At 46.3% G+C, this 15,230-nt stretch overlaps 1 protein-coding gene across 20 annotated transcripts in view; it reads right to left on the bottom strand.

Annotated features, from left to right (window-relative positions):
* The window catches only part of LOC108710689 (pleckstrin homology domain-containing family A member 5), a 74,580-nt gene that overhangs the window by 48,010 nt on the left and 11,340 nt on the right, over positions 1-15,230 (bottom strand). The window contains exon 1 of one of the 20 annotated variants that reach the window (XM_041585748.1): positions 2,164-2,299. The exons of 18 other annotated variants lie outside the window; for them this stretch is intronic. Coding sequence is in view for 1 of the 2 variants with exons in the window: in XM_041585754.1 (XP_041441688.1) it covers positions 5,215-5,362 (148 nt within the window). In the remaining variant the exon portion in view is untranslated. Of the gene's footprint in view, positions 1-2,163; positions 2,300-3,108; positions 5,363-15,230 lie in introns of those variants that run through there. One more of the 20 variants, XM_041585754.1, reaches the window with a different exon arrangement.

Genomic DNA, 15,230 nt, shown 5'->3' with positions numbered 1-15,230 from the left:
GGAATGGAAGTAGCAGATCTATGGAACAGAAGAGGAAAGGCAATGGAAGTGGCAGATCTATGGAAGAGAAGAGGAAAGGGAATGGAAGTAGCAGGTCTATTGAAGAGAAGAGGAAAGGGAATGGAAGTAGCAGATCTATGGAAGGGAAGTGGAAAGGGAATGGCAGTAGCAGATCTATGGAAGAAAAAAGCAAAGGGAATGGAAGTAGCAGGTCTATTGAAGAGAAGAGGAAAGGGAATGGAAGTAGCAGATCTATGGAAGAGAAGAGGAAAGGAAATGGAAGTTGCAGATCTATGGAAGGGAAGTGGAAAGGGAATGGCAGTAGCAGATCTATGGAAGAGAAGAAGAAAGGCAATGGAAGTGGCAGATCTATGGAAGAGAAGAGGAAATGGAATGGAAGTAGCAGGTCTATTGAAGAGAAGAGGAAAGGCAATGGAAGTGGCAGATCTATGGAACAGAAGAGGAAAGGGAATGGAAGTAGCAGATCTATGGAAGAGGAAAGGAAAGGGAATGGAAGTAGCAGGTCTATTGAAGAGAAGAGGAAAGGCAATGGAAGTGGCAGATCTATGGAACAGAAGAGGAAAGGGAATGGAAGTAGCAGATCTATGGAAGAGAAGAGGAAAGGAAATGGAAGTAGCAGATCTATGGAAGAGAAGAGGAAAGGGAATGGTAGTAGCAGATCTATGGAAGAGAAGAAGAAAGGGAATGGTAGTAGCAGATCTATGGAAGAGAAGAGGAAAGGGAATGGAAGTAGCAGATCTATGGAAGAAAAGAGGAAAGGGAATGGAAGTAGCAGATCTATGGAAGAGAAGAGGAAAGGGAATGGAAGTAGCAGATCTATGGAAGAGAAGAGGAAAGGGAATGGAAGTAGCAGATCTATGGAAGAGAAGAGGAAAGGGAATGGCAGTAGCAGATTTATGGAAGGGAAGTGGAAAGGGAACGTTTATGTGAGAAATATGGGAAAGAATGACGTACACAACTGGACAACTTGCAGTTGGTCACCATGTTCAATACTCATCAACTAGGTCTAACCAGCCTTGTAACCAGTAAGCAGATCTATTGTGAGGTTTAAACATTATGGCAAGAAACTCTTTTAACACCTTCTCATCTAGCCGTCCCTTGTGCAGCCCAGAGACACAATAGTACAATGGTGCCCTATTGATTCTGCATTCACATAAAGGGTTAAAGAGGGGCACGTCTCTCTGCACATTCCCACAGAGTTTCCCAACCAGTCCTGCTGGACTGTGAGCCAGCTGTGGCTGCCCCGTGATTGGCTGCGAGTGCTTCCATGCCGGGGGGCTCATCAGCAAAGGGCACAGTAAATTTCTTTTTATCTCCCCACAGTCCTTTCTGGACCCCACACAAGTCCCACATGAATGGACACAAGCAGATATATATATATGTATTCTATTTGTGCCCCTCTTACATGGCCAACGCCTGGTGGGAGTTGCAGTTGTACAGCAGCTACTGAACAAGCACAAGATAAGAGTTCAGGTTCCCCTGATACATATAAAAGATATATACACACTATAAGGAGTTATTGGTATATAGCAGAGGCTGTCTGTCTATTCAGGTTCAAACCCCAATTGGAGGTGCAACCCCTTCAATTCATAAGGAGGTTACATATATAACAAATCAGCCATTAATCCGTGGTTTCAAGAATATTCAGACACTTTTTTACCACCAAATTAACCCCTAAGAGGCCTTTAGACTGGACCCCTCCACTTGCCCTTGCTCCTGGCCCCCCAGGGTGGCAAATCCTAGAGTTTGGGACACTAGTGTAAATACAGTAGGAAACGGATGAAAAAAACCCCATAAAATATGAGATTTTCAGTCCTTCTTTGCTGCCCGGCATTTGGCCAGAGACCCCCCCTGTCCCGGCTAATAAGCACTCATCTCCCAATTACAACTATGGGGCCCCCGGGGGTAGAGGAGTAGATGCCAATGCAGATGGGATAAAACTGGCAGAGAGTATGGGGGGCATTAATCAGAGCAGGGAGAGTTGGGGGATGAAGTTGAGAGTGCAAGTTCAGTAAATGATGCTCACGGCCGTATAATAATAATAATAATAATAATAACAGCAACATGTGTTTAGCCGAGTGAGCCGGTTGCTGTGCCTTTAACTGCAGCTTAACGAGGGCAGTGGTGTCTGTAAGGACTTACCCGATGGCTCCGTGTCTCCCCAATTCATCACAGACCCCGTCTCTCCTGAGCGATGACAAAAGGAGCGTGAGCTCTGCCTCCTCGGCTTAATGACACATCCTGTGCCGGAGCTCCGTGAGACAGACTGCAATGTGCGAGAGCAGCGTCGGTACTGAGCATGCTCACTAGGCTATATTTAACCAGGCGAGTGCCTCATCTGGGCATGTGATGGCCTACTTCCAAACAAACCGCAATTCCATCTCGATCGTTAGCCCTGGAACCAGCCGCCCAGACCACGATGGGTCGATTCCTTTGCCTTAATGGCCTCCCAGCCGGCTAATGGGGATAACGGGGTTAACTGGGGAGATTGGAGCCATTACACTGGCACTCGCTGCACACTTAACTCTTTCACTGCTACACCACAAGGCTTCCTACAACACCAGTTCTATATTCTATATATATACATATAGTCTATATTGTGCCCCAATCAGAAACTGGTCTGTTACTGGGCACACAAATATATTCGGGCACAAGAGTGAGTTAAAGGCAATGTACTCATGGGGGGATGCACAGGGTTAAATGGCAGCAGGAGAGTTAACAGGCAGATGGGGGCAACAAGACTGGGGTGGGACACATCTCCCATAAATAAACAGCCGTGAGCAGATTAAAAAAACAGAGGATTAAAGGGACCCCCAAGCGCAATGACAAGCAGTGGGCACCAGTCAGTTAAAGGTACAGGACACAATTAGATGGCTGCGTTGGGCCTGTAGTAACATGGCACTGGCCATTCCAAAAAGAATACGGTACGGCCCGTACCTAACTATGGACAAACACACATCCAGGCGGATCTCTGGCCCACAGGGGCACCCAACTGGTGGGACCACCCAGGCAAGCAGAGCTAATGGGACCACAACATTCCCGTTTTACCGCTACGGAGCGCTGGTCAAAACATGCTGGAGTCCGGTATAATTAATATACATTTTTGGCTTTATTCATGCACTTAAAGATTACACAGGAGGGGCCACAGCCTGCTCCACTAGTAAACCAATGGGACTATATATAATGTATATTGGGGACTGGTCGGATCAGTACAATGTTGAGAGTCAGAGGGACTATATATAATGTATATTGGGGACCGGTCGGATCAGTACAATGGGGAGAGTCAGAGGGACTATATATAATGTATATTGGGGACTGGTCGGATCAGTACAATGGGGAGAGTCAGAGTGACTATATATAATGTATATTGGGGACTGGTCGGATCAGTACAATGGGGAGAGTCAGAGTGACTATATATAATGTATATTGGGGACTGGTCGGATCAGTACAATGGGGAGAGTCAGAGTGACTATATATAATGTATATTGGGGACTGGTCGGATCAGTACAATGGGGAGAGTCAGAGTGACTATATATAATGTATATTGGGGACTGGTCGGATCAGTACAACGGGGGAGAGTCAGAGTGACTATATATAATGTATATTGGGGACTGGTCGGATCAGTACAACGGGGGAGAGTCAGAGTGACTATATATAATGTATATTGGGGACTGGTCGGATCAGTACAATGAGGAGAGTCAGAGTGACTATATATAATGTATATTGGGGACTGGTCGGATCAGTACAATGGGGAGAGTCAGAGGGACTATATATAATGTATATTGGGGACTGGTCAGATCAGTACAATGGGGAGAGTCAGAGGGACTATATATAATGTATATTGGGGACTGGTCGGATCAGTACAACGGGGGAGAGTCAGAGTGACTATATATAATGTATATTGGGGACTGGTCGGATCAGTACAACGGGGGAGAGTCAGAGTGACTATATATAATGTATATTGGGGACTGGTCGGATCAGTACAATGGGGAGAGTCAGAGGGACTATATATAATGTATATTGGGGACTGGTCGGATCAGTACAATGGGGAGAGTCAGAGTGACTATATATAATGTATATTGGGGACTGGTCGGATCAGTACAATTTGGAGAGTCAGAGTGACTATATATAATGTATATTGGGGACCGGTCGGATCAGTACAATGGGGAGAGTCAGAGGGACTATATATAATGTATATTGGGTACTGGTCGGATCAGTACAATGGGGAGAGTCAGAGTGACTATATATAATGTATATTGGGGACTGGTCGGATCAGTACAATGGGGAGAGTCAGAGGGACTATATATAATGTATATTGGGGACTGGTCGGATCAGTACAATGGGGAGAGTCAGAGTGACTATATATAATGTATATTGGGGACTGGTCGGATCAGTACAATGGGGAGAGTCAGAGGGACTATATATAATGTATATTGGGTACTGGTCGGATCAGTACAATGGGGAGAGTCAGAGTGACTATATATAATGTATATTGGGGACCGGTCGGATCAGTACAATGGGGAGAGTCAGAGGGACTATATATAATGTATATTGGGTACTGGTCGGATCAGTACAATGGGGAGAGTCAGAGTGACTATATATAATGTATATTGGGGACTGGTCGGATCAGTACAATGGGGAGAGTCAGAGGGACTATATATAATGTATATTGGGGACTGGTCGGATCAGTACAATGGGGAGAGTCAGAGTGACTATATATAATGTATATTGGGGACTGGTCGGATCAGTACAATGGGGAGAGTCAGAGGGACTATATATAATGTATATTGGGTACTGGTCGGATCAGTACAATGGGGAGAGTCAGAGTGACTATATATAATGTATATTGGGGACTGGTCGGATCAGTACAATGGGGAGAGTCAGAGTGACTATATATAATGTATATTGGGGACTGGTCGGATCAGTACAATGGGGAGAGTAAAACAATAAGAGGAGAGACAGGAGAGGTTGTGGTTCAGTGAAACACAAAAGGCTGAATAAAGTGCGACATTATTGCAATAAGTGTGACGTTCCAGACGCATCAGAGAAGCTTTTAGTAATCGCTTCCCAGAACGACTCTGCTGCCTCCTCTGCGCCTCCCACGTCTTTTCGGCTCTCTCAGACTCCGGCATCTTCTGTCTCTCTACCTGAAAGCCTGTGCTGTTCCCCGTGCGACTGAGCAATACAGAGAGATCAGATTCTGGGGGCTGATGAAAGAAACCCCGTCTCTGAAGCACAAATCTCCGCAGGCCATTCCTTTCCCAGAGACGTCTCATCCCATGTGTGAGAGCGAGGCGCCCCCCTCTGGCTGGATTTGCAGCTTACGTGCCACATAATAAACCTATTGGGTTGTAATACATTCAGGTTCACTTTAGGAAATGAGACCAAGGAACACGTCTGAGAGTGGGAGGAGTCAGCACCCCCATAACAAAATCGTTTTAGAGCCCCCGAAACCACAGTATCCAGTCTCTACACTACTTGCCCCGGGAGCTGCTGGTTACGCTGTGCCACCTGCAAGTGTCAGTTTTATCTCACAGGACTGAAAAATACAGACTTAAAAAACTGTTTCACTATTTCAGTCAAATTGCTTTCTGATAATATGCCACCGATAAAGATAGTTTACATGGCATCATACATTTTCACCAGCAATTGTAACACCTAAAGCTCAAGGAACATGAAGGACAGAAGAAATATTTCAGCTACTGTAATAAATGGAACAGCATAATAAAGCTCAGGGAGCATGCTCAGTAGGATAGAGGGAATGTATCAAGTGGAACAGGATAATAAAGCTCAGGGAGCATGCTCAGTAGGACAGAGGAAATGTATCAAGTGGAACAGGATAATAAAGCTCAGGGAGCATGCTCAGTAGGATAGAGGGAATGTATCAAGTGGAACAGGATAATAAAGCTCAGGGAGCATGCTCAGTAGGACAGAGGAAATGTTTCAATTGGAACAGGATAATAAAGCTCGGGGAGCATGCTCAGTAGGATAGAGGGAATGTATCAAGTGGAACAGGATAATAAAGCTCAGGGAGCATGCTCAGTAGGACAGAGGGAATGTATCAAGTGGAACAGGATAATAAAGCTCAGGGAGCATGCTCAGTAGGGCAGAGGAAATGTATCAAGTAGAACAGGATAATAAAGCTCAGGGAGCATGCTCAGTAGGACAGAGGAAATGTATCAAGTGGAACAGGATAATAAAGCTCAGGGAGCATGCTCAGTAGGGCAGAGGTAATGTATCAAGTGGAACAGGATAATAAAGCTCAGGGAGCATGCTCAGTAGGACAGAGGAAATGTATCAAGTAGAACAGGATAATAAAGCTCAGGGAGCATGCTCAGTAGGACAGAGGAAATGTATCAAGTGGAACAGGATAATAAAGCTCAGGGAGCATGCTCAGTAGGGCAGAGGAAATGTATCAAGTGGAACAGGATAATAAAGCTCAGGGAGCATGCTCAGTAGGACAGAGGGAAATGTATCAAGTGGAACAGGATAATAAAGCTCAGGGAGCATGCTCAGTAGGACAGAGGAAATGTATCAATTGGAACAGGATAATAAAGCTCAGGGAGCATGCTCAGTAGGACAGAGGGAATGTATCAAGTGGAACAGGATAATAAAGCTCAGGGAGCATGCTCAGTAGGATAGAGGAAATGTATCATTTGGAACAGGATAATAAAGCTCAGGGAGCATGCTCAGTAGGACAGAGGAAATGTATCAAGTAGAACAGGATAATAAAGCTCAGGGAGCATGCTCAGTAGGGCAGAGGAAATGTATCAAGTAGAACAGGATAATAAAGCTCAGGGAGCATGCTCAGTAGGACAGAGGAAATGTATCAAGTAGAACAGGATAATAAAGCTCAGGGAGCATGCTCAGTAGGACAGAGGAAATGTATCAAGTAGAACAGGATAATAAAGCTCAGGGAGCATGCTCAGTAGGACAGAGGAAATGTATCAAGTGGAACAGGATAATAAAGCTCAGGGAGCATGCTCAGTAGGGCAGAGGAAATGTATCAAGTGGAACAGGATAATAAAGCTCAGGGAGCATGCTCAGTAGGACAGAGGAAATGTATCAAGTAGAACAGGATAATAAAGCTCAGGGAGCATGCTCAGTAGGACAGAGGAAATGTATCAAGTGGAACAGGATAATAAAGCTCAGGGAGCATGCTCAGTAGGACAGAGGAAATGTATCAAGTGGAACAGGATAATAAAGCTCAGGGAGCATGCTCAGTAGGACAGAGGAAATGTATCAAGTGGAACAGGATAATAAAGCTCAGGGAGCATGCTCAGTAGGACAGAGGAAATGTATCAATTGGAACAGGATAATAAAGCTCAGGGAGCATGCTCAGTAGGACAGAGGAAATGTATCAAGTGGAACAGGATAATAAAGCTCAGGGAGCATGCTCAGTAGGACAGAGGGAATGTATCAATTGGAACAGGATAATAAAGCTCAGGGAGCATGCTCAGTAGGACAGAGGAAATGTATCAAGTGGAACAGGATAATAAAGCTCAGGGAGCATGCTCAGTAGGATAGAGGAAATGTATCAAGTGGAACAGGATAATAAAGCTCAGGGAGCATGCTCAGTAGGACAGAGGGAATGTATCAATTGGAACAGGATAATAAAGCTCAGGGAGCATGCTCAGTAGGACAGAGGGAATGTATCAAGTGGAACAGGATAATAAAGCTCAGGGAGCATGCTCAGTAGGACAGAGGGAATGTATCAAGTGGAACAGGATAATAAAGCTCAGGGAGCATGCTCAGTAGGACAGAGGGAATGTATCAAGTGGAACAGGATAATAAAGCTCAGGGAGCATGCTCAGTAGGACAGAGGAAATGTATCAAGTGGAACAGGATAATAAAGCTCAGGGAGCATGCTCAGTAGGATAGAGGAAGTATAAAAGAGCCAAACACTGCGGCACACACAGTACTGAATACACGTCTGATTGCAGTGATGCTAAATAGCCATGGAAAAGCCTTTGTTTTTGCAGAATCCCAATCCGCCTGCAGATGTCGCCCTTGGCTTTAAGAGCCAATTGTCAGTACCAGCTGTCAGCTGATCCCCAGCAGCAACATGACATGATCAGATTCCCAAAGAACCTTCTGGGAGACTGGTTGGCACTGGGTGGGCCAGGGCTCTGATGGACGTTAGGGAATGAAACAAAGACATGGTAATGTGGCTCTGCACTGTACATAACGACATATTCCCTGAATGAAAGGGGAAGTCTGAATGCATGTATGTAGGAAGAGCCGGCCTATTGAGTTCAGGTGATGGAGAGAATCATTTCACTGGACAGTACCAATGTATTGGGTATCCGCAGCAGGTCAGGAATCCTAGAATAAATGCTGAGGCAAGTGATTATATGGGCACTGAGGGGCAAGGACGGAAGAAAGGCCAATCGTTGGATATTGAAGTGATAAAGAATTAGGAGCAGGTTTCCTCCAGTTTCACCAATTAAAGGCCCTACAGGCAATTGTTCCGCATTCCACTGGGTAAATATACACGTGGGCAATGCAAATAACTGATGGCACAAAGCATAGGGGATGGTTCCCACCACAATTGGGATTAGAACTTTGGGTCCATCTAATGCTTTGGGTCCCACACGGGACAGCCAGACCCTAAGTTTGGAAATGATCTATTGTTGGAAATGATCAATTACGGACTCTCTGAATGGAGTGTGTTTGGCCGTTGCCCTTAAGGGTGGTGACACACACTAAGATTCCGGGAGATTAGTTGCCCAGCGATCAATCTGCTCTTCTTCAGGCGACTAATCTCCCCGAAAAGCCTTTCCACTGGCTAGAATGTAAATCGCTGGCGGGATAGCACTCGGATCGCTTCGTTTTCCGAAGTCGCCTCAGAAGGGAACTTCAAATGACTTCAGAAAACGAAGCGTTCCGAGTGCCATCCCGTCCGCGATTTACATTCTAGCTGGCGGGAAGGCTATCGGGGAGATTAGTCGCCCGAGGAAGAGGAGATTTGTCACGGAGCGAATAATCTCCCCGGAATCTTAGCGTGTGTCATCACACTTAAGAAACACAGACACACACACAATGCTACCCCCCCACACTGAGCAAGACACAAGTCTGTCCGACAGATGCCGGGACTTTTATTTGTTTGGGGAATTAACAGTTTGCAGACAAATTCCATACAAAGAACATGTGCAGCCCCCCAGGAGCAGATCAAAGAGCCAGACAGCGGGGGGCACCAACGCTAACCTGTATATCACAGGATATAAGAACCAGCTCAGAGATTTCCCCATTATCATATAATAATGCCTAGGGGAAAAAAGGTGAGTTTTGCCTTTAATTCTCTTACCCTACCAAGGATGGGTCCGACCCAATCTGAGGAATATGAAGCACAGTCTCATACCCAGTGAGGAACAGGCAACATTAAATAGCAAGGTGGGACAGTGCTGATGTTATTTATTATTTGCACCCAACTTATTTCCTTGAGGTGCATATTTAGGTGCATATTTAGGGGGTGCAGCAAAGCCCCTCTGCACGACACATTCTATCCCATTGTCTCCCCTTTTATGGAAGTATCAGAGGGAAGAGCGGGCCTGTTGGCAGAGTGTGCCAGCCTCCCAGTGCCAGACAATATCACTTCAATAAACAAAGTGCCTTTGTGGCAGGATATTGCCTGGAGCCATTATACAGCAGCGACAGAATGTAAGTGCAGGCTGCACCGCTCACCAAGCCAAGAATAATAGCCCACAGGGCACGGAGTGGGGCAGAAATAACAGCCACTTCTAGAATGAGGGCACTGGCTGATCCCCCAGCAATAACAGTCTTTTTATCCCCAGCAAACCACAACCAATGCAACTTGTATAACGACCCAATAATGGCGCTGCTTGGTTCCCCCGATACGTAGATCACTATTTGGGGCAGTTCTGCCGAGGGACTGGCAAATGTAACCGAGGTACAAGGAATTTCGGAACTATTCTGAGCATTTCAAACATCTAGAGGGAGACAGCAGCAAGCGGTGGAAAGGAAACCAGCACCTACTGTCTGCTGACATCCATGCGATTGGTCGGCTTAAAGTGGCCACACATGGAGAGATCTGCTCGTTTGGCGATGTTGCCAAACGAGCGGATCTCCCTCCAATATGCCCACCTTGAGGTGGGCAATATTGGGCTGATCCGATCATGGGCCCAAAGGCCCAACGATCGGATCCTAACGATGCCTAACGGGCGGTCGGATCGCGGGGCCGCATCAACGAACAGATGCGGCCACGATCCGACGGGATTTTTAGTCCCATCAGATCGAGATCTGCCCGACTTTCGGCCAGATCTCGATCGGGGAAGCCCGTCGGGGGGCCCCATGCAGCCAATAAGCTGCCTACTCGGTCTGTATGTATGGCCACCTTTACTCTCAACTACTGGCAGTGCCAGGCAAGGTGGGCAGGACTCCTCTCAAGTGCCAGGCTGAGAAAGTTGGCAGCACCAATATGTGATGGCACAACAGGGAGAGAAGAGCCATGTGAAGGGCAAAAGCCTGGCCATTGTACCCACCAAAACTCATTGGATACTTCCAGAGCTGGAGGATGAGCCCCTCCAATCAGAAGGGATTCTGTAGGCTGGTGGTTGGACCAAAGCTCATGGGCTGCTGAGGGATCAGAAGCTGTAAAGGCATCTTGCCCATTGGCACATGGAATGTCTAAAGCACAAACTCAATGAAAGCGGGCACCAGTATAACACAAGAGCTTCACTCTCTTGCATTACCCACCATTGTATTTATAGCGCCGCCATTGCACCTTTTAGACCAGTCAGTCAGCTCTGGGACACGTTTGCCCACACTGGGCACCCTAGATATTTCTATGAAACCTGGAACCTACAGTAGAAATAAGAGGAGACGTGTTCTACTAGCACACAAGGGAGGGTGTGAGGGCAGATATGGGGTATGGATGTACTGATAATTGTGCATGTGCCCAGAGTGGCAGAATGAAGGTGCCGTGGGCATGAGATATGACTTATAATGGAGCCTGTATTGATAAGGGGCAATAAAGCCTGGCACAGCCATAAAGCCAGTGTCCCTGGGCATGAGATATGAGTTATAAAGGAGCGGGTATTTACACCAAGGCCTTTATTGATGAGGGGCAATAAAGCCTGGCACAGCCATAAAGCCGCTGTCCCTGGGCATGAGATATGAGTTATAAAGGAGCGGGTATTTACACCAAGGCCTTTATTGATAAGGGGCAATAAAGCCTGGCACAGCCCTACAGCTGGCATTGAGAGACAAAGAGTTGAATGAGTCAGAAGGAGGAAGGGCACAGTCTCATAACAATGTGCAGGAGGAACGGGTTCCAGGCACAATTACAAGGAAACTCATCCAACGAGTTTTTCGGGTGAGGCAGCTCAATTAGTCAGTGCGACTAACACCTGGGTGCCAGGTAGTCCAGCACAGGTAGTAGGGGAATCATTAACAGTAACCCTCGTCACTGGCTATAAAACAGGCATCCGACCCTTCCTGAATCAATCTATTGTGATGAGACACTGTACAACACTGCAGGGCCTAGTGCTGGGAAGATATTACAAAGTATCAGTGTAAGGACACAAACCCCTGCCCAATAATATATCCAGGGGGAGTGTGTGTGTGTGTGTTACACAAAAGCCATGAATATCTTGTAAATGATATCCTTATAAACGGTGAGTTCTGATGTCATCAGTTATAAACGGTGAGTTCTGATGTCATTTCCGTCACATGACTCACTGAAATTTGTGTATTATAATAAATAAAGTACCCCCAGTTGTAAAATATGAGGATATTAGAAGTTACCTCGGAGTTCCATGACCTGTATAAAAACACTCGGCCTTCGGCCTCGTACTTTTATATGGTCATGAAACTCCTCGGTAACTTATAATATCCTTATATTTTACAAGAGGGGGTACTTTATTCACTATATATATATATATATATATATATATATATATATATATATATATATCCATAAATAATGTCTTGTGTTACAGCAAAAGTCACCCTTTCTATTACAGAGCTATATGAGGAGCCCACTGACCCCTGTGTTGGAAACACAAACAAGGGAGAGACCCCCTAGCAGGATTCAATATGATACTAGGGTGTGCCCAGAATATTCGGGGGTCCCTGTGCCACATGTGTAGTGACTGGTCCTGTCCCTGGACACATTGAGGCCCTTGAGAGGGGGCAAGGCAGTAACTACACATGGCCACTGGGGGAGCTAGTGCAGGAACAAAGTGACTAGCACTATTATAAAAATGTATGTGCCACACACACACAGAAAATTATATATATATAATTGCAATATATGGACTAACAATTCCTGTTTTGTTTAAAGGTTAAGGCATTTTTCAGTAGCAGTAGCACAAAATGTCTTTGTCTTCAATATATTGATAATGGGTTGAGTGCAGAGGAATCTTGTATTTGTATGTATGTATGTATGTATGTATGTATGTATGTATGTATGTATGTATGTATGTATGTATATATATATATATATATATATATATATAGCAATATATGGGAAACACAAGTGCAAAGAAGCAGCTGACGGGGTGCAGCAGTGCAGTGCGCACAATCTCACATGGTTAACGGAGGAATTTTCCCATTAACCCTTTGCTCCAGAGGAAGCTAAAACCCTGTGCCTAAAATACAAGCAAATAGTGGGGGATGTTTGGGAAGCTGTTGGTGCAACACAGAAGTGACAGGGAGTGGGTTGGATTCCCAGACACCCCATAAGAGGACAGCGTGAATGAGGAGCAATGCTTCCTGCAACTTTGCCTCCCTAAGGGCAGCTGGTTCAGCAAAGAGTTAATATTCATTTGGGAGCAGCGTGTCCTTCTCAGGCCTGACCTCTAGCAGTGATGCTTAATTAACAGTTGAGATGCAAGTGGAGTGTTAGGAGCCCTAATACAGCCTGGGCTTAATGAGTCCTCATAATGAATTCCTGAGCAGAGAAGGCTCATTAAACAGGGCTGGAATTACCTGATCAATCCCGTTGCTCCTCTGTGATGCCTAATAACAGCACCCAATTGAACAAAAAATACCGGCACACAAGCCTTTAGTTTGCAGGGAAACCCTTGCTTTAATTCCGTGTGCAGAAGTGCATCGTTAAGGGGCGCGGCTTGATAAATGCTTGATAAAGGGGCGTGGCCCCAAAACGTTGCACTTCCGCACAAAGAATTAAAGCAAGAGTTTCCCTGCAAACTAAAGCCTTGTGTGCCGGTATTTTTTGTTCTATTGGATTACCAGGAGGTTGCCGAATCCTCATTACTGAGCACCAGGTACAATCCGTTGCGGTTGTTGAGGGTGTACGCCTGCTCCAGTTCTAATAGCACCCACCAGACACTGCCCCCCCTACAGCACTACTTAGCCTGTACATAGTACCCCAGCAGCAACCCCACAATCCTCCTTTGTGCCCTTACCAAGTCCATATAACTTCTGGTATCAGAACAACAGTGCTTCATTGTAAGCTCTCTGGATCAGGGACAGAGGCACCAGACTAGAATGTAAGCTCTCTGGGTCAGGGACAGAGGCACCAGACTGGAGAATGTAAGCTCTCTGGGTCAGGGACAGAGGCACCAGACTGGAGAATGTAAGCTCTCTGGATCAGGGACAGAGGCACCAGACTGGAGAATGTAAGCTCTCTGGGTCAGGGACAGAGGCACCAGACTGGAGAATGTAAGCTCTCTGGATCAGGGACAGAGGCACCAGACTAGAATGTAAGCTCTCTGGGTCAGGGACAGAGGCACCAGACTGGAGAATGCAAGCTCTCTGGGTCAGGGACAGAGGCACCAGACTGGAGAATGTAAGCTCTCTGGATCAGGGACAGAGGCACCAGACTAGAATGTAAGCTCTCTGGGTCAGGGACAGAGGCACCAGACTGGAGAATGCAAGCTCTCTGGGTCAGGGACAGAGGCACCAGACTGGAGAATGTAAGCTCTCTGGATCAGGGACAGAGGCACCAGACTGGAGAATGTAAGCTCTCTGGATCAGGGACAGAGGCACCAGACTGGAGAATGTAAGCTCTCTGGGTCAGGGACAGAGGCACCAGACTGGAGAATGTAAGCTCTCTGGATCAGGGACAGAGGCACCAGACTGGAGAATGTAAGCTCTCTGGGTCAGGGACAGAGGCACCAGACTGGAGAATGTAAGCTCTCTGGATCAGGGACAGAGGCACCAGACTGGAGAATGTAAGCTCTGTGGATCAGGGACAGAGGCACCAGACTGGAGAATGTAAGCTCTCTGGATCAGGGACAGAGGCACCAGACTGGAGAATGTAAGCTTTGTGGATCAGGGACAGAGGCACCAGACTGGAGAATGTAAGCTCTCTGGGTCAGGGACAGAGGCACCAGACTGGAGAATGTAAGCTCTCTGGATCAGGGACAGAGGCACCAGACTAGAATGTAAGCTCTCTGGGTCAGGGACAGAGGCACCAGACTGGAGAATGTAAGCTCTCTGGGTCAGGGACAGAGGCACCAGACTGGAGAATGTAAGCTCTGTGGATCAGGTGCCAGTGTAAGACTGGAGTTGGCACAGTCTGGTGGGTGTAGAACAGACAGTGTGAAGGCAACAGGTTGAGCAGCAGAACTTTATATGAATAATGGTGCAGCCTGTCCTGCAGCAGCGGAGGAGCAGCAATTTTTCTGTTGCATATATTCATTTCTATATACAAGAGCTGATTGGCTGAAGGAGAAATACGATGGTCTCCCCAAGCAGCGAGGGTGCGTCAGCTACACAGAGAGTGAGTCACAAGCAGCAGTGCAGCATGAGACTAACGCAGATGGGATCTCTCTGTAAAGACTATGAGCAAACTTAGGGACTGTTCCTGCTGAATTGTGCTTAGTACAGGGAATACCTATGTACCATAGTTTTATGGGATCTCTCTGTACAGACTATGAGCAAACTTAGGGACTGTTCCTGCTGAATTGTGCTTAGTACAGGGGATACCTATGTACCATAGTTTTATGGGATCTCTCTGTACAGACTATGAGCAAACTTAGGGACTGTTCCTGCTGAATTGTGCTTAGTACAGGGAATACCTATGTACCATAGTTTTATGGGATCTCTCTGTACAGACTATGAGCAAACTTAGGGACTGTTCCTGCTGAATTGTGCTTAGTACAGGGAATACCTATACTGCCATAGTTTTATGGGATCTCTCTGTACAGACTATGAGCAAACTTAGGGACTGTTCCTGCTGAATTGTGCTTAGTACAGGGAATACCTATGCTGCCATAGTT

The sequence above is a fragment of the Xenopus laevis genome, chromosome 3L, assembly GCF_017654675.1.
Source record: "Xenopus laevis strain J_2021 chromosome 3L, Xenopus_laevis_v10.1, whole genome shotgun sequence".
Taxonomy (NCBI): Eukaryota; Metazoa; Chordata; class Amphibia; order Anura; family Pipidae; genus Xenopus; species Xenopus laevis.
The sequence above is the reverse complement of the archived record's forward strand: the minus strand, read 5'-3'. Positions and strand labels throughout refer to the sequence as shown.